Source organism: Podarcis melisellensis, assembly GCF_964234715.1.
Source record: "Podarcis melisellensis genome assembly, chromosome: 11".
NCBI classification, from domain to species: Eukaryota; Metazoa; Chordata; class Lepidosauria; order Squamata; family Lacertidae; genus Podarcis; species Podarcis melisellensis.
In genome coordinates, this window is record NC_138543.1 from 36,201,284 (window position 1) to 36,224,009 (window position 22,726).

General features: G+C 42.4%; 1 protein-coding gene across 3 annotated transcripts in view; it reads right to left on the bottom strand.

The window, feature by feature from the left end:
• The window catches only part of HOMER1 (homer scaffold protein 1), a 71,448-nt gene that overhangs the window by 46,480 nt on the left and 2,242 nt on the right, over window positions 1–22,726 (bottom strand). Inside the window, exon 1 of one of the 3 annotated variants that reach the window (XM_081929438.1) lies at window positions 22,461–22,556. The exons of 1 other annotated variant lie outside the window; for it this stretch is intronic. Coding sequence is in view for 1 of the 2 variants with exons in the window: in XM_081929436.1 (XP_081785562.1) it covers window positions 21,322–21,326 (5 nt within the window). In the remaining variant the exon portion in view is untranslated. Of the gene's footprint in view, window positions 1–21,321; window positions 21,941–22,460; window positions 22,557–22,726 lie in introns of those variants that run through there. One more of the 3 variants, XM_081929436.1, reaches the window with a different exon arrangement.

A 22,726-nucleotide genomic window follows, 5' to 3' on the forward strand; every position in this document is an offset into this window, starting at 1 on the left:
TGGGGGCGACTCATGGGCCAGTTAAATGACCCCCATGGGCCGCTTGTTGCCTACCCCTGACTTAAACAGTAGTGAGAAAAGCACAGAATTATAGAGTCGGAAGGAACCCCAAGAGTCATCAAGTAAATTAATTCATTTAATTAATTTTAATTCTAGTAAAGTCACTTTTGGAACTTGGAATCAGTTTCTTAAAATGCTCAGCCTTGAACATTAAGGGAAGAAATAACTCTTTAAAATACTTAAAAGCCTGAGACAAAAAAAATGGTATTTGAGTGAATTCCTCCCACCATTTAAGGATAGAGTGAGAAGGAATTAGCAAGCACCACTATCACTGACCTAATAATTCTTTTTTCTTAGTAGATCACTGGTTAATAGTCCTTAATGATTGGTTGGTGCTTTTTTATGGGAGTTCATTGTTTCTTTATATTGAGACCTCTCTTGTTTGGCAAAGGGAAAGTCAGAATTTGGGGGAGGTGACCTATCACACCATCTTCAGCAAAAGGTGTGTGTGACAAGGCTCAGGTCCCTGGAAGTAATTAGTTCAAACATCTAGTTCACCAACTTCCCTTTAAGACCCTCACAATACCTGCCACCACAACCTATTGAGTTACCATAGATAATTGCATATGTTTCAAATACTGAAAATCTACCTGGCAAACATGCCTGACATTTTTTTAAAGGTCACCAGAGTCATTAGAGTCATGAGCCTGAGTAAGAAAGAACACTGTATATTTACTGGTATAGCCTAATCCAAAATTACCAATTTTCCTCTTTATGGCTATCCTTACTTTTTACCTCTGCTTTCATACACTTTCTCACATCTCCACTTCAACTGTAATTCTCAGACACCCTCCACCTGTCAGTCACTCTGACTCCACCCAGCATTCCATCACGCTCCATGGCTTTCAGTCATTCTTCCACTCACTCTTCTGTTACAGTGTATCTGTAGGGGTGGACAGATGTGTCTATTTCTGGTTCATGTCACTTCTGTATGTGATCATTCCTCAATCTGTGCCATCCTACTTCTGCATTAATCTGATTTTATTCAAAGTCCATGCAGAAACGCATATTTAAATATGTCATTGGTTGTTGACATCCACATGTATCAAGAGACAATGGAGTGTGCCTCTGGGGGTGAAGGCAAACTGCTGGAGAATCACAGCACCTCCTGTGCCTGCAGAGACTGGTAACACGTAACTGCCTCCCATAGTTTTTGCTATGTTAGCTACACAGAAGTGACCTCTTTGGGCAGCGTGTATGGAGGTCCAGGGTTGCCTAGATGATAACAACCCCTGTTCATTCTGCTGATGTGGTCCAAAGGGAAGTAGAGCAATACATTAGGCACCAGCTTGGCTGCAGGAGTTGCCAGAGGGAGGCATACAAGATTCCATCAAACTGTCTTAGGGACTCCACTCTGGATTTGTGTAAGGTTTACTCCTTAACCCTCTCCTAGAGCAACCATACTGGGCCGGGCAGGGGTGTGAGGGAGAAGATGGGGATTTTTTAAAAGCAGGTCTTGGACCACCTTGTAATACTATACAGTAGTACCTCGGGTTAAGTACTTAATTCGTTCTGGAGGTCCGTTCTTAACCTGAAACTGTTCTAAACCTGAAGCACCACTTTAGCTAATGGGGCCTCCTGCTGCCACTGCGCTGCCGCTGCACGATTTCCGTTCTCATCCTGAAGCAAAGTTCTTAACCCGAGGTAGTATTTCTGGGTTAGCGGAGTCTGTAACCTGAAGCCTATGTAATCCGAGGTACCACTGTAAATATGTATTTAAACCAGGGGTCAGCAACCTAAGGCCCATGGGCCAGAAGCACCCCGCGGAGGTCTTTTGACAGGCCCACAAGCTGCCCCCGAACTGAGCTGCCTGCACATGCACTGTGCTAAACCAGCACGAAGCAGGACTCACTTCCGCAGACTCCAAAAATCACGTCTGCGCAGATGCAGACACTGAAAATCGCGGGCGTGCATGTGCAGACACAGAAAATGCAGGGACATGGGTGCATGCACTCGCACACGTGATCCAGCCCATGGAGGGCTCTATGCAGGACTGATCCGGCCCAGGCAAGATAAACCTTGCTGACCCCTGATCTAAACTATCCACTCCCTGATTTTTAACATGCACACCATGGTAGATGGGTGGAATTTGAACAGAACTCTGCACTGAACACTTTGAGCATCCCTGCTTATGTGCACATGCATGTGTGTGCATAAAGTGGGGGTGCATATTTGGAGAAATAGCATTTCTAGCAATTTGGAAACAGGTGGAAGCAGAGAAAGCAAGAAAGTAGTAGATGGCACATGTGCCTCAGGATCTCTTTCTGGGGATTCTGATGTGGGGATGTGATTTGCTGCCTTGCAGGTGTGCCTGTTGTTTATTCTCACACACTATTTGTGTAATTGTAAATTAAGCCAGCGTTACAGAAACTCCGTAAGTTCCCAGTGTTCTTTCCTTTCCCACTGCTCAAAGAAGTGGGGAGGGTGGAAAAGTCTATTCATGAAGCTACACTCTATCCAAGTCTAGTAGCTGGGTGACAAAGATGGCAATATTGTGCCTTACGTTTATACTGCTCTTCTTTCACAGTGGATAAAATGAGTAGGCTTTTTTTTAAAAAAAATGCAATGCATTATAATGCTTCATCAGTAGAGAAGGCATGAAGGGAAAAACCTAGTGAAAAAGTTAGGGTGAAGAAGACAAGCATAAATATTTAAAGCAGCTGAACCAACCTGGAAGAGTCCTCACTACAGTCAATCAAAATGCACCTCTCTTTTAAAGGCCAAGCAGTCCCCCTGAAACATGGGAGGAGAAGCAAGCCTAACTACTGGAATATACTGAATTCACTGATATGTGTAAGCTGTTGTTCTCATTGAGAAACTAGGAAAAAGATGGGCACCCTGCAGCCAAAATACCCACCGAGGGGCAGCCATTTTTATGTCACACATATTTTCAGCACTGAAAACAAGGAAAGCTGTGCTGTTGCTTCTTTAGCAAGTTCTGCTCCCTACAAAATATTAAGCCACGGGGTATTTTAGCAAACCGTTTTAAAATGAGTGGGGAAATTGTGTGGTGAACACAGATGGAAGCAGCTGCTACATGTGCTTGGTAGTGTAAACACATTGCAAATATGTCACAGCCTACTACACTTTGCCATGCCTATAAAATTTTATCTCAAGCCAAGCAATGTAAAGTAATGCCCACAAAAAATCCACCTTAGCTTACAGGCTAAACAAAACAGTACACAATATGCTTCTCAGTTAAGGTCATTGTGACCCAGGCATCTGTATCATGCAGTCGTTTTCTCCTTTTATGGTGTGCATGTATAACATGCTATCTTATATGGAATGCACCAAGGACATCTGACATGACAGTTTTAAAAGCAACATTTGATAGTGATATTTAAAGGAAGACTAGCAACAAATATAAGGTATATTCAATTGGCAAGTCAACCTTAAAGCCAATCAAAAGGCCTAAATTCATTTACAGCTGCACTCTGCTATGCATTTCACACCAATACAGTACCCACTCAAATTTAAATGGGAAAAACAATGCTGCTACCAGTCCTTAAAGAATTTTAGTTGACTAAAATATATGTTGAGACCTTGCTTAGATTAGCACTCCAGTCAACAACCCAATCACTAAACATATTCTACTCCTGATTCTGTGAAAAGGGTTTGGCAATCTTGCCAGCTTTAAACTGCCATTTATGAAGAAAATCACTCAATGTTAAAGTGTTTAAAAAACACCACTAGTTGGGAGCCTCATTAAAAATTATACAGTTAAGAGATCTGAAACTTAGGAGTTGTTGCTTAACTATTCTAAAATTCAGTTGGGCACCAAATTCTCACAAAAACAAAAATTGTCACAAGAAGTTGTACAAAGCAGTGGTTGTGGGGTAGAAATCAAGGAAAAACAAAAAGGTACAAGCATTGTGTTGGATATTTTAGCCATGAGGTCAGCTTTGCAAAATCCTGGATGTCATAATATGTATAGGTTTTGTCCAACTGTGGATTTTCAAGTTCTTCCTTATGGCCAATATGACAAACCTTTTTTTTATGTGCCTAGCTATTGTATTTACTTGAAGAATATACTAGTGTCCCTCATACTGGGAATGTCCAGATGTTTTGGGCTCAAAACATCTGGAGGGCACCAGCATGGCGGAGGCTGGTATATACCATACCATAAGGAAAGCCATGGAAGCTAGAACTGCCTTCATCTTTTCATAATCTCCAGAGCTTTACTGATGCACTAGAACCTAAAAATGCAGAGAATATTGTTTCTTGATAAACTCAGGATCACTTGCCACAGACTTTCTCTAGGAGAGATTGTTGAGTTGTTTCCTGATATTAGAATTTGCTATGGATGATTTCACCACTCATGGAGACCAGTTTTTCAGAACTGGCTTGTGACTTGAGTTACCCCTGGAATAGCTATGAATCTATTTCTTTTGATAACTAGGCCACCACATGGGGCAGGACACAATATGAACCCGGAACAGGGGGAAATGTCCTTTTGGTTCTGAATGTATGGTGGGGAAGACATTTTCATTGTCAAATCTTTCCATATAAAGGCACAAATCTCCATCCCTTTAGGGGCTGTAGGTAAATTAGCAAGTTTAATGTACACTCAGATTCAGAGCTAACTAGATTTCAAAAGATATCTGGGGGAGATACATGTTTAGCTTGAGAGCTACCAAGTCTAATTCACGTTGGTTCCTTTGGGGTCAAAAGGAGTCTAGAGCAAGGGTAGGCAACGTAAGGCCTGTGGGCCAGATGCGGCCCAATCGCCTTCTCAATCCAGCCCACGGACTGTCTGGGAATCAGCATGAGTAGAATGTGTCCTTTTATTTAAAATGCATCTCTGGGTTATTTGTGGGGCATAGGAATTCATTATTATTTTTCAAAATATAGTCCGGCCCACCACACGGGCTGAGGGATGGTGGACCGGCCCATGGCTGAAAAAGGTTGCTGACCCCTGGTCTAGAGAGAACTACATACTTTAAATATATGATGATCCCAGAATCCATGGTATTTCCTGTTAAAGCATCTCATGCAATAGGACTGGGAAGGACATTAGTCCAAACCCTAGATAATAACTGCCAGGAACACTATAGATATTGTTCAAGTAGACAATGCCCTGACTCAGTATAAAGCTAGGGTTCCAACATAGTGCCCACAAAGCCTCTAAGCACCACCCCCTGCCATTGCCCCCTTTGTCATAAGTTGGGGAAGGTGGTTACCTTCCACATCCCCAACCATAAAAAGTACAGAGCTAAAGGAGTAAGAGTAACACTCTTTCCCACAGCCCTCATTCAGCTTTGTGTGCTCATCAAATCACAGGTTAACACCTGAGCAGCTGGAGAGATTGTGCAGCAACCAAGGGTAGGAGGAAAAATGTGGAAAGGGCAGTAATCTGGGAGACTGGGGAGAGGGAGGAAAACAGGAGCCACCAAGGCAGAGAAAGAGCACACACACACATGAACACACATACATCTTATTCAGTAAACTGGATCCTCTTGAAATGGCATTATTTTTAATGGGTTCTTTCCCCTACTCTTCCCATCACTAATCACCTCTCTTAAAAAACCCCACCCAGTGCAGGCATGGGTACTCAATTTTTACAAAGGATCTTCTCAAAACTGCCACTATTAAATAGGCCACCACTTTTCCACACAAGTGTTCTCCAATTTGCTGGTGATTCTATTGTCACCCTATGTTTAAAAGATGTATCATTGAGATACATGCCTTTGATCAACGTTTTTGTGGTGATCACAATAACAAGAAGTACAATTTTACTCTGTAGTCTACCAAGGTAAGCTTTAATTTGATGGTGTTTTGAAGTTCACAGTGTAAAATCAGGCAGATTCATGTATGTGTACTCTCTTTCTCTCCGACTGTCCCTGTTTTATCTGTAACACTATGGAAAGTGGGGAGAAAAGCAAAGAAAGGGATGATGCCCACTGTACTCTCTAAAATTCCAGATGTGCCTGCAAGACTACAAAAATTGGTAACTTCTGTTATAAATGTAGATTTTAAAAAATCTTATATGTATGTATTCTAACATACCGACAAGAATGAATAAATGCTGGAAAGATTGTCTCAATGAGCCTGTCACTTGGTGGAATAAAGCTCTTGATGAGCCATTAGGTACTACAGCACCTCTTGCTGAGCCAGTTCCAGATGGTGACTCTGAAAGCTTTGGAGAGCTCAAGACCACTCTTCTTCAGCTTAAAATAAGGGCACGAACAATGAACTTCACCACCTGCATCTTAAAGCTCATCTACACATTCTTTACGAATCAGGTTAATCCAATAATTTTTCACATTCTCCAGCAGGTTTAATTTGCCATTGTTCAGAGACAGTAGGGAAAAGAGGTCTGCTGCACAAACTTAATTCTAAGGATAGTAGTGAGTAAAAAACCTGTTGCATTATTTATTTTATAGTCTACTTTTAGGAGGGTTCATTGTACTTCTTTCTGTGCACAACTAGTTTGCAGAGGGGTGTTACTTATTAGCTGAAGTTAACTTAATTGTTCTCCAAAAGTTAAATACACTGATGTTAGCAGTAGCAAGTTTAAAAGTGGAGGAGTTGTTACAGTATCACTTTGAAATAACCAGTTGTGTAAACACTATCATTTCAGTAATGTCTGCTCTTCAAAAGCATTAATTGCAATTTCTACCTCAGACACTGTCACATTCTTCCATCAATTCAATGATATGCCCCAAAACCTTGGATATGGAATTGTTCTCATTGCACATATACAAATACAAAGAGGGATACTCATCTAGATGATACTAGGTGTACCAAACTGCAATTGAAATCACCACATTTAAACAAAAACAATTAAGCAATTAAGTCTCAGTGGGATCACTGAGACCTCTGAATTGTACTAAACCTTTATTAAACTCAATCACTTTCTTACAGGATAATAAGCTATTATCAAGTCTAGAAAACTTTAACAATTGTTTGGAATGTGCTTTCTGCAGGATATAGACAGAAACATTTAGAATGTAGAACACCTTTACTATCCAGCCCCAGACAGTCCACTACCCAGAGCTTCCATTGTCTAGCCCTGTTCCCGCAGACACACCACAATTTGATGCTACACAGAGCATCAATATTTCTACTTCAAACTACAATTATTGTAGCACTTTACCATTTTCTTGTGTAGGAGAGAGAAATTTCTATTAGTTGCCATGAAAGAACTAGCTATTAAGGTTAGGATAAGATTTTGAAGTTGGAACATGTAGGGGCTTGCCTAGGGACATTGCCTTCTTTTTGTATTGGAGGAATAAAAGGGAATAAATAGGAACAGACGGGGCAAAGCATGAAAATCAGATATATATATATATATCCAGTTTGGGGTTTTAAAAAGCCAGGCTTCCTCTCCTCTCTTGTGTGAAGGAAAGGGACACCTGCATGCCCCCATCAAAACACCCATGGGATGCTGCCTTTGGAAGGAGTTCTGCATACTCTGAAACAACAAAGGGGACCTGCTCCCACAGAGAAGCAAACCTTGATGCAAACCTCTCTTTGTTTGCTTCCAGCTTTTATGAGCCTCCAGGTGCTGATGCTCCAGGCTTGGTATGGAATGGGAGAAAGAAACCTCCAGGCTCCAGTGACCACCAAAGATGCTGCCTTTGAGCCAGAGAACCACTGAAACAATCTCCTTCAACAAGCCATTGTCTTCTTTTATGACTGGGATGTTGATTCTTAATTTAGTATCCAAATCTTATTCTTTTCCACCACTTAGTAGCACAAGTTTTTATCCCCACAGATAATATACTTAGAATAACAAATCCAGTTGCACTTCTTTTCTAATAAGAACTGAGATTCTGTGCATGTGACAGGTTTTTTAAAGAAACAATTTTGATTTCAGCAAGCTTTTCTAAACTACAAGAACACCTACCGAGTCTAGATGCATACAGATTTGATTTTAGCATATTTAGAGTAAAGTAATGTTCAACACAGCTACCCTGACAAAACTATTGTGGCATTAGGTAATCTTCTGTTCTAGTCCTTTGTAATACTAGTGCCATTTTTAATCAGGAAGTGGAAGACTCCATTTTGAAAACTCAGAATTTTTCCATAATACATTCTTCATTAACTTGAAGGTAGGAGGAGCCCATATTATGTCTTCAGCTTTTAAAAGATACCAGAATTGGCACAGGTAGCTCCGGTTGTATTTTTACTATGTATGTATTTCAGTGTCAACCAGCAAGCAGTTGCTGAGAGACAGCTGTGGGTTTTCAGTGTGTTTAAAAGGAAAATGAAAACTATAGTTCTGTTCCTAAACAGAAGGCACACACATCTGGTTTAAATGCATTCTTGCTATACCAGAACAAAACAGTGCAAGAGAAATTTCCATAGCTGATAGTGCTTAGCATTAAGGAGCTACCAGGCCTACTGCTATAATCAGCTTTAGGAGGCTCCAGTGCTTCTGTTATCTTCACAGCATTTATTTTAGATTTATTTTTCAAGTGCTTATCTGAAGCTCTTTATTTCTCAAGAACTGGTGCCTAGCATTATAGCTCTTAAAAGGTCAAGTTCAGCATTATTACATGGAAAAAAGACTACAGTATCCATGTAGTTTACAATCTGCTAGCTTTTCAGTATGAGAGTTTTATTTAAAATTTGTATTTAAAAAGCTTTATATTTTATATTTATAAACATTTTGCTAAAAAACTTAGCTCACTCTGACTAACTTAAATGACAAAATTCTACAACTTCAAAAGGCAATATAGAGGCAAAACCCCATGTGTACACCCTCGTCTTCACCAAGAATCAAATCACCTTTCCTTAGTAGGAATCACGGAAATTCCAGAATCAGATGTATTATTTTAAAGAAGACAACACACCAGATTTAGAATACAACTGAATGAAGTCAAGTTGCATGCGTCACTATGCAAATGTACATTTGATGTATAATTCTAGTCTGGGTTTTTTATTTTTAAATATATAGTAGATAGTACCAGTAGATCAGGTAGTCAAGCTAAAAATTTTTTTTTACAATTAATGTAAAATTTGTTTACTAATAGAGGCAACTTGTTTACTAATAGAGGCAACAATCCTGAAGTAACCTAGTGAGCTTCTCTATGCTTCAGAGTTTTTTACAGGTTACTTCCTATAATAAGACAGAGTTGTCAGAGCCAAACTACAAGATACGCTTTTTTCTAACTGAAAAGGAGTCTTGGGACTTGCCATGAAAAGCAGAACACCTGCTGCTTAGCAGTGTCCTTTCTGTGGTTTCTATTTTTCTCCCCACAGAGGGATCCAAAAAAAACCTATAGACTGGGCTGGCTCATTTAACTGAATCATCCTTCATGCAAAAAGAATCCCGTGCACATAGAAAGTTATCATAGGGAAGGTTCTTTGCCTAAGACAAAGTACATTCTGGGGGGCCTGGTGTATACTTCCCCTAAAACAAAATACCACAATCACTTATTGCTTTAGGGATGACATCCAGCTGGTCTTGCTCAGGCAATCACTAATCCTATAGTAATGAGCAGGATCTCCAACTCAATACCCTTAGTACCTCTTTACATTATGCACCTACAATGGAATTAAAAGATAAGCTGGGGTGTCTGTCTGAGAGTGTTCCTTTGTGAGCATGTGTTGGAAGGGTTTTTCACCCCCTGCCAACTGTTTCCAAGGACCTATGTGTGTGCCTGTACCCATCATTCTAGCCCCTACCAAGCATTGCTAATTTTCATGAGTCCCCACTTGCTATATAATATACTCATATATAGTGTTCAAATTTCCACCTACTGACCAAGTGAAGACGCCTGGGCACCAGGATAGCACCTGACATCTCCACTATCTGGAGGTGCTTGCCTGGGGATCATCGGATCTTGACTGTTTTCACAGACTAATGCCTCATCCTGTAGAATTCTATCAGTTACATTTTATCTGCATGATCAGGATGAATTTCAGGAACCAAAATGCTTTTTCTATGCAGCCTGAGCAGGAGCACTGGACAATGTTATAGTTAATTGTTGTAGCTTCTCTTCACTTACCCCACCCCACTTTCCTGCTCACAGTTGTGAAGAATATTTTTATATTGGTCTACATCACCATTAAGAAAAGAGGTATGAATAGGCCAGTCTATACGTGGACTGTCCCTAGATCAAGTGACTTTTCTTAAATTCTCGAAGGTTGTTATACAACTAGCTCAAGGTTGTCAACTGAACTAGCCAGATGTTTAACTGATAATCAGTCACAGTTAGTCCATCATTTGAAATATAAGACTTTAAAGCAATCTTGTCCAAAAATAACAACTACCAGTAGACATTCTGTTCTGGCGACTGTAACCTTGGTTTAGGTAGCCATTTGGCACCCATACAGTATATCTGAGTTTCTAACACTGCTCCTATAGCATACAAAAAGTGCTTTACTGTTAGCCTAATAAGTCTGAACAAGATATTTAATATTAGAGTGGTAAATGATAGCAAGTTATACTCAAGGCTAAAAGAAAGGACTTTAACTCAGGCAACTTGCATCCATCATCCCATCTACAACACCACACCAGTAATCTCAACTGAAATTAATGAAATTCACCAATATGAAAACTGATGTCAAGCATATTCCATTGCAGCTTATCCAAAGGATCATTAAAAACATGTGGGTTTGCATATATTTAGCAATGAACATTAGAAATAGCTTGGGAATGCCACAGTGGCTTTAACCAGCATTGACTGTAGCAGAGTTATATCCACATGTTCCAAATGGACAGTTCTGCTATGCCAAAGGACATTATCAGAGCTAAGTCTTGGTCATGCAAGTGAGAAAAGGGAGGAATTCAATGTCAAACTATGACAGATGATCTGCCATCTTCTCCCACTCATGCACTGTTCCGGGGCCACGGGGAAATGTGATGGGGCAACCCTGTTACACTAGCTGGACTTGTGCTGGCTCCCACTAGGGTGTCAGGATTCTGTCAGCAGCTCCCGGCTGTTTGCCCAGGAAAGTATAAAGACAAGGAAAAGTTTCTTACCCTCCATTTTTATTTCAATCTTTACAGAGAGAGGCTATAGAACCCAGCCTCTTGGATAATGGCGTTGTCCCAAATAAATCTCCACCCCTCCCTGTCTCTTCCACATTCATCATTCTCATCATTCCTCTATGGGTGCTGCTACATGCCCTCTTGTCTTCAAGCTCTTTGCTCTCCTACTTTTAAGGCTTGCTGGGTTCTGGGAGATTGAGGATCTGGAATGCTTTCTAATGACAATGTGTCAGCTGGGTGTTGTATTCTAGACAACAGTCTCCTATCAGTATTCTAGATAACCTACTACAGCAGGAACATATTAATTGTGCTCCCCCCACCCGCAAAGCTCTACAAGTTGATAGCAACAACTGAGTATAGACATTTCATGTGAAAGAATCTTCCACACTGTTTAAAAAGGAAATAGCAGGTTCCCTACGGCAACCATAATACAGTTTGACTTGGGACCACATGTCAAAACCTGGACACTAAATTAGTTTGATACAATTTGGTACTTTGCAATAAATTGTGCAACTGTTTTACTGCACATTCAGTACGCAACTCATCATCTATGTTACCATGCAAAAGACATCTTTAAGTGGTAGGACATGAATAACAATAAGAAATTACAATTTATTCACAACAAGGTGAATTCAAGACATATCAACATGTCAGTTTAATCATGTGAATTGGCTCTGCATGACCTTGCTGCCAAGAGCAATTTGTATATAGTTCATGTACAGCATCTCTATGCAAAAGGCCTGACAGTCTGGCAGTGCCGTATTCTATCAAACAGAAGATTCCAGGACATGGTCTGTGTTCAACAACTCCAAGACTATGACTACCTCTTCCATACTTCTGCTCTCAGGCAGGAGAATAATGCAGGACGGTTTGTAAGTACTGAGTACATCGTAAATCAGGATTGCTGTGACATGAGATAACCTGGCAACTGACACAGCTTCAAGTGCAAAGCAACTGCTCTACAAACTGAATCATGTGACTGGGTTGTGCATCAGCAACACAAAGCAACTCTGCTGTGTGTCCAGGAGGAAGCACACAAATATTGCCTCTGCAAGAGAGGTGCATAGCTCCCATGACACTCCTAGCAGATGTAGCCTTCATTACTTCAACAGTGTCTTCTTCCATTTTCTTTCTGCATAGATCTATTTAGACAGTAACTTTTATGATGCCAGAGTGTGGCATCTTTAATAGCACATAATGATTAACATCAAATTCACTAAACATCCACTCTAAAATTTCACAGTAGCAATGGTAATGGCATTTCATGCCTCTTCCCAGGCATGACTCTTCAAGTCAAAAGTGTGTCAGACTTAACCCATATGCTTCTGAAGCATCGGGGAGAGGCAGCGAAGCGAAAGGGTTCCTGAATCGACACAAAATCTGTCCCTTTGTTCTACTAGTAGAACCTTAATTCTAATCTTCAACTGCCAGAGTAGCAGCAGGTGTGATGGTGTTCTCTGCGAGAGCACCAATACCATGAAGAACATGATGGAGCACATTGTCTACACTTAAGGGCCTGCCTCTCCATCACCAGCACAATCTCTTACCAGTTTTAGTAACATAGAACAGGGGATTTAGAGGCAGTGGCATAGCGTGGGTTGTCAGCACCCGGGGCAAGACAAGTAATTTGTGCCCCCTAACCCGTGGATTTGCGCTCCCTAACCCTAACCCCCAGATGTTGCGCCCGGTGCGGCCGGCCCCCCCTGCACCCCCCACGCTACGCCACTGCTTAGAGGCACTGTTAACAGCAAGTAAAACTGAAGTGAATGCCTGTGTCTCAGCCACCTAGCAGAGGAGGCCACTATATTAAATATCCCACTCTATTCCATGGGCTCAGGGCAGCTTAGAGCACTTTCTCAATGCTAACAGTTCTGCCTCCAAGGAGCTCATAACAGCAGAGTTTTCTGACATTATATTAAACCAGGGATGGTTTGTCTTATGTGCAAAGTGGGGCATAGCTCTTCCAAGATTCTGAACCCCTCTCCAAACCTCTAACGCCATGGTCCAGTCTTTGACCTGTCACTCGCAATAATATCAATACATTTCCAGTGACTGAGATGATTCTGTCCATCTTTTCTGCTTAGCCTGTCATAAAAATCACTAGCAGTAGATCCTGCTGTCTCCAAGAGAACGAAACAGTTAAAAACAGCAACCCAAACATAGAGAAAGCAAGGGAGGCAGGGCAGGATCATTCCTCTTCCCCCTGCTTTCTCTTTCTCAGAAACCACCCTGGAGGCAAAATTTAAACTAAATTTAATCTCTCTAAGCCCCTGAAGGTGGAATCCAATGGGGAGGTTTCTGCAAGAGACCAAAGCTGTTTGCTTCTTTGAGTGTGCAGAGTTTCATTTATTGCTTCCCTCCCTCCCTCAATATGCTTGCATGTGAGAAAGAGAGGAAGAAGGATTTTGTCCAAGCACATGAGTGAGGTGTGTGTGTAGGGGGTCTTTTTTGTAAACCCTTTGAGTTTACTTTAGAAATTATTGAGAAAATTAATGGAAGAACCCAGCTTTCTCTTTCGCTGAAATGGTTGTGAGAAAAGGTGGACATTTGCTTATACAGGCCTCCAACCCCCTTGTGTGCAATTGGCATGTCCATGATCGCTGATGCACACATCATTATTGGCACTGCAAGGGGGCAGGGCAGATTTCTATTATACTGTGATTTATAGAGGCACTGCAGTGTACAGGTTCAGTGGTAAGACTGCTGGGCTAGGGGCCTGGGAAACCTGGGTTCAAAACCTCACTTAGCCATGAAGCTAGGATAATTGCTATGATTTTATTTTGGTGAACAATGTACGCTGCTTAAAATCCTCTATCCACTTACATAAGATTTTTGAGCGCTTCTTTTAACCGAACAGGGAAACAAGCCACAGAGTGGTTGACTTAGTATTACAACAGGTGGGCTGCCCTGCCTACCTGCCAAATTTGGCCTGCCAGGGGTGTGGGAAATAAACATCTGGCCATCCAACCAAAATGTTTCTCCACCCCTGCTTTACACCACACATGATAACAATATGTGATTATGACCATAAGTTGATGAAGAATTGTTCCAACCATAGCTATTGGCCATAACGGCTATGTGGAATCACCTGGCGAGGGCTATTCTCTTCAGGCCATCATTGTAGAGGCATACGATTCGTCACTGTGGGAAGCAGAATGCTGTACTAATTGGACGACTGGTCCAATCCACATGGGTACTTGAGATTGCAAATATATTTGTTTGTGTGGTTTAAATGCAACAAATGAATATGACAATATTCTGCTGGAAGATTTTAAAATCATATAAGGAACTCTACAATGGTTTCCCATGCTTCCATTCCAAGGATAATCATAGAGTGGTACCTCCGTTTTTGAATGTAATCCATTCCAGAAGACTGTTCTGAGTTCTGAAATGTTTGAAAACCAAAAATTCAAAAGCCTACAGCTAGGCCTCAGGATCTCACACTCAGTGGAAGCCACGTGGCATGTTCGACATCTCAGGCGTGTTCGAAAACTGAAACTTTTACCTGCGGGTTTATGGTGTTCAAAAACTGAAATGTTTGTCAACAGACATTCAAAAACCAAGGTACCACTGTAATCTGAAATAATCTAAAACTGATACAATGTAATCTACCCTGCCAGTCTCAACTGACTTTGTTATTCTGTTCTTCTGAATCACCATTTCTTCTCTGTTCTTGTTAATAATATTAATTAAATTTATATCCTGTCCTTTCTCCCAAAGGAACCCAGGGAGGCAAACACAAAAATGATGACACATCTAACGCATCTCCAATACAGATGCAAACTAGGAAATATCACTACTTAAAAGGTTATTGGAAGAAGGTCTTCAGTAAGCGCTGAAAAGGCAACTGAGATGGTGCCTGTCTAATATTTAGCAGGAGGGAATTCCAAAGGGTAGGTGCCACAACACTAAAGGCCAGATGCCTTTATTGTATAGAATGGATCTCCTGATAAGATGCATCTGTAAGGAGGTCCTCTCCTGCAAAGCACAATAATTGACTGAATATATGAGCAGCGAGACAATCTTTCAGGTGTCCTGGTCCAAGCTGTATAGGGCTCTACATACCAAAACTACCACTTTGAACTTGCTCTGGTAGCTACTTGGCAGACAGTGCAATTCTTTCAGCAGTGGTGTAACATGGTGGTGATACCCTGCTCTGGGGAAAAGTTGAGCTGCCACATTTAACACTAGCTGCAGCCTCTGAACAAATGGCAAAGGCAGTCCTACATACAGCACAGTTCAGTAATCCAACCTGGCGCTTACCTGGATGACAATGGTCAGGCCATCCAGTTCAGAAATGTCAGCAGCTGTCTAACCAGCCAAAGCTGGTAAAAGGTGCTTTTAGCCACTGAGGGCAGCTGGACCTCTAGTGATGAAGATGGATCCAGGAACATTCCCTGACTACAAGCCTGCTCTATGAGGGGAGCCCACTCTTTCCAAAGCAGGCAACTGACTAATTGCCTGAACAGCTGTCATGCTTAAGAGTCAGTTTATTGGCCCTCAACAGCCCACCACAGAGTCCAGGCACCAAACCAGGGCTTTCATGGCATTCCCTGATTCATATGTTACAATTAGAGCTGGGTATCATCATCATCATCATTTAATTATTTATTGCTTGCCCTTCACCCTAAGACCCCGGTGACACCTTACTCCATATTACTGTTTGTCAATACAATCAACACAAAATGTGTTGTACATACAACTTACACCATTTCCTCCCTGAGAAAGAGAGAATGGCTGACTCTGGATCATGAAGTAGCATTTATGCCCAAGAAGGAATTTGAACAAGGATCTCCACAGTAAACTCTAGTACTACTCACTCTGCCACATTGCCTCTTGGGTCTGGAATTCCACCCCAGAACACCTATGTGGTGCCACCTCCTTGCCAAATCCCCCTTTAATGAAGCCACTGCTTAGTCCTCAATTTCCATCCCCAACTCCCACAACTGCATTTGAAAACACCCACCTGTTCTTGACTCTCCGAGCACTCCTTCCTTCTTTCATTTTCTCTCTGCCAGACTTTACACTTTAAGCTGCATGGGGAAAGGGGGGACTACCTGCCTTTGGGACAGGACAGATATTTCAGAAAAGAGGTTCAAGTAAACAGGAGTGCTATTTACAAAGGATTATGCACTCATAGAATGCCACCTAGATAACTGAAGTTTCAGATAATTTAATACTATGTATGAATGGAACAACAAGAGAGGCAAACATCTGACATCAGTTAGAAGAATTTCAGATGCCAAACCATGCTGCTCATGTTTGCTTTTGAAGAAAACAAGTCCTTTTTCTGTACATGTCAGTACTAAATTATAACTATCTAGTCTAGGTCTGCAACTAAGAATTTTTCAGGAATCTATGAAAAGAAGAGATTTAAAACTGCAGTAATTTGCCAGTCTTCAACATCATTCTGTCTCTGTAAGGCAATAAATAGTGGCATTTTTTGCCACTACATCTGTGATTTAAGCACATGTCAATGGAGATACCTCCTAGTAAGTTACAGGTTACATTTAATAAACCATAGGTCAGATTGTCATTTTTCACATGTTAACTCAATGTGGGCAAAGAGGGAAGCAGTAACAATGTCACAAACATAGGCAGGCAAACCATGTGCTCGGCTGCGCATCTTTATCATCACCTTGTAAGAAGAAAGGGCCATGGTAGTGATGATAGCTCTCCTTGTGTTTAAAAATAATACTCCCACAATCACATAGAAAAGAGGGGTGTGTTTTAAGAAGAAAAAGGGGCTGAAACAGTTCCTAATTCCAAGCACATTTTGTCCAACTGAGTATTGTCATTTCTGGTACAGACGTCTAGCCAAGGGAAACAGTACTTGAGGAAGAAATGCTGCAGGAAGGAAAGTACAGAGTTCAGTGCCCCACACTAATACACACTTAAGCCACACCCCTATCTCAGGCTCCCCTACCTCAAAAAGTAGCCTATAAATACTTGAAAACAACAACAAACATACAATTGGAGCAGTTCTGGGTTTTAAAGTCAAGTAGGAGCCACCATCACATATAGTCTGGCCTTTTTGGTAACATGATTTTAGAGCTTTCATTAATATACTCTGTAGAAACATGAAATGTTAGCCAGCAGTGTTATGTCTGTAGCAGCTGGCTATCATATATACCTGAGTCAAAATTAGAGTAACCCAATGACTGATGGGAATGCAGCCAGGTGCCAAAAAGGCTTAGGCAAAATTCAACACACAACTTGTTGTGGATATCTGCTTCCATTTGTATTGGGCTTTTTATACATACAGTCTATGGAAGATTCTCTAGATGATCAAGCCTGCTCATTATAGCTTTTGCATAAGAGTAGATAAAAACAACCACCATTCCATGACTAAGAGTATTAAACACTCCAGCAGTTGCTGGTCTTTAGCAAGCCATACAGGTTCAACAAAGGTTCTGTTTTGGCTTTATTATTATACCAGTCTATACTATTGTTCTTTTCCAAGGGTTATGCACTCACAGAATGCCATCAAGATAACAGAAGAGTCATTCCATATCAAGTGATCCATCTTTTTTACCTCATGTCATCCAATTTACTTTTTTTGTACACTTGTTGGATGATGAAAACTAAATTTAAATCTAAATTTTTAATTTTTCATCTCATCCCATTTCACTTTTATAGTCCACCAACAGCACATAGGTCAACAACTATGCTTGTATTCACAGGTCGCATATCCAGATATCTCAGCCATATCCAGAGATTTTGTACCTCCTTCAATGTCAAACTTCTCCCTCTCATTTCTAAAGGAGTACACCTTGGTCACAATTTCTGTTGGACTGGATGTAGCAATGAAATCCTTGTGTTCCCCCTTGATCACTTTCACTCTTTTTTGTCATTTTAGGAGCATTTCTTCTTTTCTGCACTCCTCATTTGCTGAAAATAAGAGCTAGATAGAAAGGATGTTATCTTGGCACCAGTTAAACAATTCCAGCAGTGTCATAATGTTGTTTGATATTTATTTTGTTACTAAACTTAGTTTTGGCCATTCAACAAGTGTACAAAATCTTAAGAAAATTGGATGACATGACGTAAAAAAGTTGGGTCACGTGATATGGAATGATCAAGAAGTTTCAGTTAATTTATGGATATGTATGGACAGAATGACAAAAGAGGAAAAACATCTGGCAAGGATTTGAGATGTCAAAACATACTCCCCCAAAACCAGTCAGGCCCACCTTTCCAGTAAATACTTCCATTATCCCCGACAACTGGCCATGCTGACTGCAGTTATGAGAGAGCTGGAGTCCAACAAAGTCTGAAGTGAACCAGGTTGGGGAAGCATTTGGCAAATCTACAGAACATGAGGAGGAAACTTTTCACAAGGGTGGCTAAGGCAAGTAGCAGACAGAAAACAAATGACCTGAGTGCTACACAGAGGCATTTTGGAATGGGCAGTTTTAATAAAGCTTAAGATCAGGGAGCTATATTCCCTGCATGTTAATGCAAATGTTTGCTTCTAGGTGGATCCATTCACCAACTAATAACTTCCTAAGGCATATTTACCACTTCAGTCATGCCACTACACTTTCCCTCACATTTCTGGGTTCCCACACATATGACAATTCAACCACAGCAGTTATATAGTAAAATAATCATGTTTTCTCCATTGGTTGCTATTAGCAGAAATGAAAAGCATGCTAGTTTAATCATTACACTTGGCTTAGTATGTTTAAGGCAAGAGGTAGGCCAAGAATGGCAATCTTTTTGTAACCTTGACAGCATTTCAGAAATTGGCTATCCTAAAGTATATGGTGTATACATTTTCACAATGGGTGAATATATATGTGTACTCTCTAAATAAGACTGACCAGATCATCATCTGGGGCTACCAGTTCTGATCATGGTGGCTCTTCCCTTCTGGCTTTATTTCTCAGAAAAGTAACTGTAAAGCTTCAGGTCCTTCGGCAAATGGGAATAATTTTTAATGCCTTAGATTTTCTGTGCTTTGTTCTTCAGTACAAAACATATGCAGTATGTTGTAAATATCCCACTGATTTCACTGGAATCCACATTCTAATAACTATGCTGGCAGCATTTAAATGTTACACAAAAAAGCATGTAAGTGAACACTAGAATCTTTCCGTTGTCCCAAGAAGAGCCATGTTACAGAAGCAGTGGGGTCATCGGGCCTTTTTGCATGCAACATAGATTTGGGCCTTTAGATTTAGGATGCAATAGATTAGGTTTCTCAAGGACAGAAGCAGGTTTTCTAAAATAAAACACAAACCATTCAATGGCAATACTGAAGCTCAGATCCAAGTAGACCAAAAGCAAGAGAGAAAGCAAGGCCACAAAATCCCATGAAGTGGAAAAGCCATGGAAATCTACAGGCAAGACTGATTTTCCCAGCAAGCTAAGAAAACCTAAGCATGCAGTCTCAGGCTTCAGAAAAGACTGAAGATGGAAAGTTGGCATTCTACTACTTGATGCAATCAAGGTACACTAAATCTCAAGTTATACATTAAGCAATATTTTATAGTTATTTCTTCTTACTTTTTAAAAAACCCAATGCCTAGGTGGGTAGGTGGGTGCTTAGCCCTTGTTACTCTATTCCCTGTCCTCTCCATCTCTCCCCCATAGATAAAAAGACAGTTTAGGGAGGGAGTTTGTGAGCTGAAAACTAGCAGCTTCTTTCTCGTGCCTTTCTTCCATTGAGATGCCCCTGGCTGGTTTAAGCAGAACAAGAAAGGAGAGAAACAAGACTCTACACACAGTGACTCTAAGAGGAAACAGAAAAAAGGTGCTCATCTACTCTACTAAGGTCTCTGGCTTCCTAGCAATTACGCTCACTGAAAATTCACAGCACACAGGGATCTACCGAAGAGAACGTTAAATTATGATTAGCTTAGACCTGTACACAAAATATTACACATGCAGATGAATCCTTCCGCTGGGTTCAATCAACTAAAGAAAGGTCTAGCATGGCTTGCAAGCTCATTATGTATACTTGACAATGAGGAACTTGGACCACATCTCCCTAGCCCAAGATATTGCCTGGTCTCCTGAGCTGCCAACTTGAAGACAAAAATAGAGGTGCTTCAAGTTATATTTGCAGCAACGGAACTTGAATTCGGGGCACTTTAGGGCGTGGGGTTTCAGGTGCTGGCCCCTCCTTTGCCTTCTTGAAGAAACCATCCAGGGCAATTAGTTAATGATCGAGCCCTACAGACACCGTAAGCCATAGGAGAACAGAAACCAGAAACCACACAGTACTATTTGTTGCCTTTCACTAGTTAACCATGACATGCACTTTACTATGTAAACTAACCACACATTATCTTGATACATAAGAAGCATCTAGATTACAGTTCATATCACACATAGAATCATAGAATTGTGTAGTTAGAAGGGACCACAAGGATCATCTAGTCCAACCCCTGCAATGCAGGAATTTTTTGCCCAACGTGGGGCTCAAACCCACCACCCTGAGATTAAGAGTCTCATGCTCTACCAGCTGAGCTATCACATGATCCTTAGATTCTTTGGGGGAGGAGAGGGGAATGTGTAAAATAAGAATATTATTAACCAAGGACAGAAAGCAGAATATCATCTTAAAAAAAAAAACCTCCATGCACATTCCAGCCAATACAGATTCCACAACTGCAAAAATACACATATGTATACTGTATGCATTAAGTGGCACTTTCAAAAAAACTCATAGCTGTACTGGTGGTTGGCACCATCGATGAAAAGGTAGTACAGTAGTGTACAAACTACTTTGGAATAGCCATTCACCCAACCCACAAGCTGCTTAAGGAGCCATTTTCCTCACTTTTGAAAGCAACCAGCAGGGCTAAAAAAAATATCCCCAGCATTTTAAAGTATTTTGACTAAAGAGGATTTTCTAGAGTGTTAACTGCTTGCAGGAAAAGAGAGTCTATATATTCCTCTTTCCATTATCTTTCTAGTACTTATGGAAAACAGGATCACTGATTAAGTGTCAGACCTGGCTGACAAAACAAGAGCAACAAATGTTTCCTGTTTTATGGCTGAAGCATTCCAGTAATATTTAACGTTATCCATATTCAAAGCTGAATAAATAAGTCTCTGGTTTCATTGCCGTTGTGACATTTCTCAGTGCTGCTAACCAATATATTTACTAAGCTATTACGGAAGGTAGTCTTAGTGCCGATTTAAATTCCAACATAGTTACCTGTTACAGTGCCCCTCTTACAGATAATAGTGGAAATGACGTGGCCTATCTTTAAAAGGCAAGCATTCCAGACTTCATGTAAACTGGACATGTTAAAGACACCCACTCCCCTCCTTTACAACTCCTAGATTCAGTATGAAATCCTTACCCCATGATGACCAATGGAGACGTGCTATGTGAGTCGTTTAAGCAGACCAATTCCTAAATGGATTTGCCTTGCACTTTTACAACGCGGCAACTGGACCCCAGCTAGTTAGCAGTGCTGACACTCCTCCTCGGTCTGGTTTTCTGCCTTTTCCTATAGTAGATCCCAGGTGTTTCCACGAAATCCACGGGGCCCTATAATCCTTCTCAGCAGAATTTCACACGCTAGAGTCTACAGGCATGTGGGAGCGTGGCCGGGGGAGGGGGAAGAAACCCTTATGTAGAGAAGACAGGGAGTCTGGCTAGGGAGTCGGCCCGAGGGGACTCTCCCCCATAGCCTCCCGGAGCCAGTCTCCTCCGCACCCCCTGCACCACGGGGTCCAGGGGCAGCTCCAGCTCCCTGCCAGGAGGCGGCGGACAGGAGGTAGAAGCAGCAGCACCAAGCCAACTCTCCTTCTGCAGGGAGGAGGTGGGGGGGGGGGGATTAGAAACCCCACAGCAGCGCTTATGCCGTCGGCAGTTAATAGAAATGCCCTGGAGCGGCGGCGAGAGCCCCGGATCGCCGTCCGTCTCAGGTGCAGAGCGGGATTGGGGGGCTTGCGGTGTGCGCAGCGCTCCGCGCCGCCCTTCCTTCTAACACCCCCGCCGGCAGCAGCAGCAGAATGGGGGGTGTCGCTTCATTTTCCCAAGCAGCAGCAGCAGCGGCGACGGCGGCGGCGGCAGCAGCAGCAGCGGGAGGCGGCGGCGGAGGAAGAAGCCGTTTCGCCGGCGCTGACATCGGGCTCCGGTAAAACGGCGGCTGAGGCAGGGCACCGGCCGCGCATCCCTTGGAAGGGCGGGATGATGAAGACGTGGGGGGCTAAAGGGGAGATGTGGCGGGTCCCCCTTCAGGCACGCCTGTTTCTGCAGCGGGGGAGCATCTTCCTCCGGCTCGGAGCTGGCAGATCAATCATTCACAGCAGCAGCAGCAGCGAGGCGGGAGGAGAAAAAGGAGGAGGAGTGGCGGTGGTGGGAACCGCGTCGAGAGCAGCAGAGCCCCCTCGCGCCCCTCTCTGCAGCAGCGGGGCCACAGCGCGGGCTGCTGCGGCGACAGCGGGAGGAGGAGGAGGAGGAGGAGGAGGAGGGCGCTTGCCCCTACAACACCTCAGGCACCGTTCCCCCGACGGGCAGGCAGGCAGTCAAGGCGCGGGGCTCTCCAACCGCAGGGTCAATCCGTGCCCGGCCGCTCAGGCTCTTCCCTGCCCGCAAAAGCCTCTCCGCGCCGCCCGCTCACATCCTCCCGCCTCACACCCCCTCCTCCTCTCCCCGCCCTCGCGCACGCCTCCGCCTCAGTCGGTTGCTCCCTCACTCTCTCCCTCTGCCGGTTTCCCGCGCAGGACAGGCTGGGGGCGTGAGGGGGGAGAGCCGGG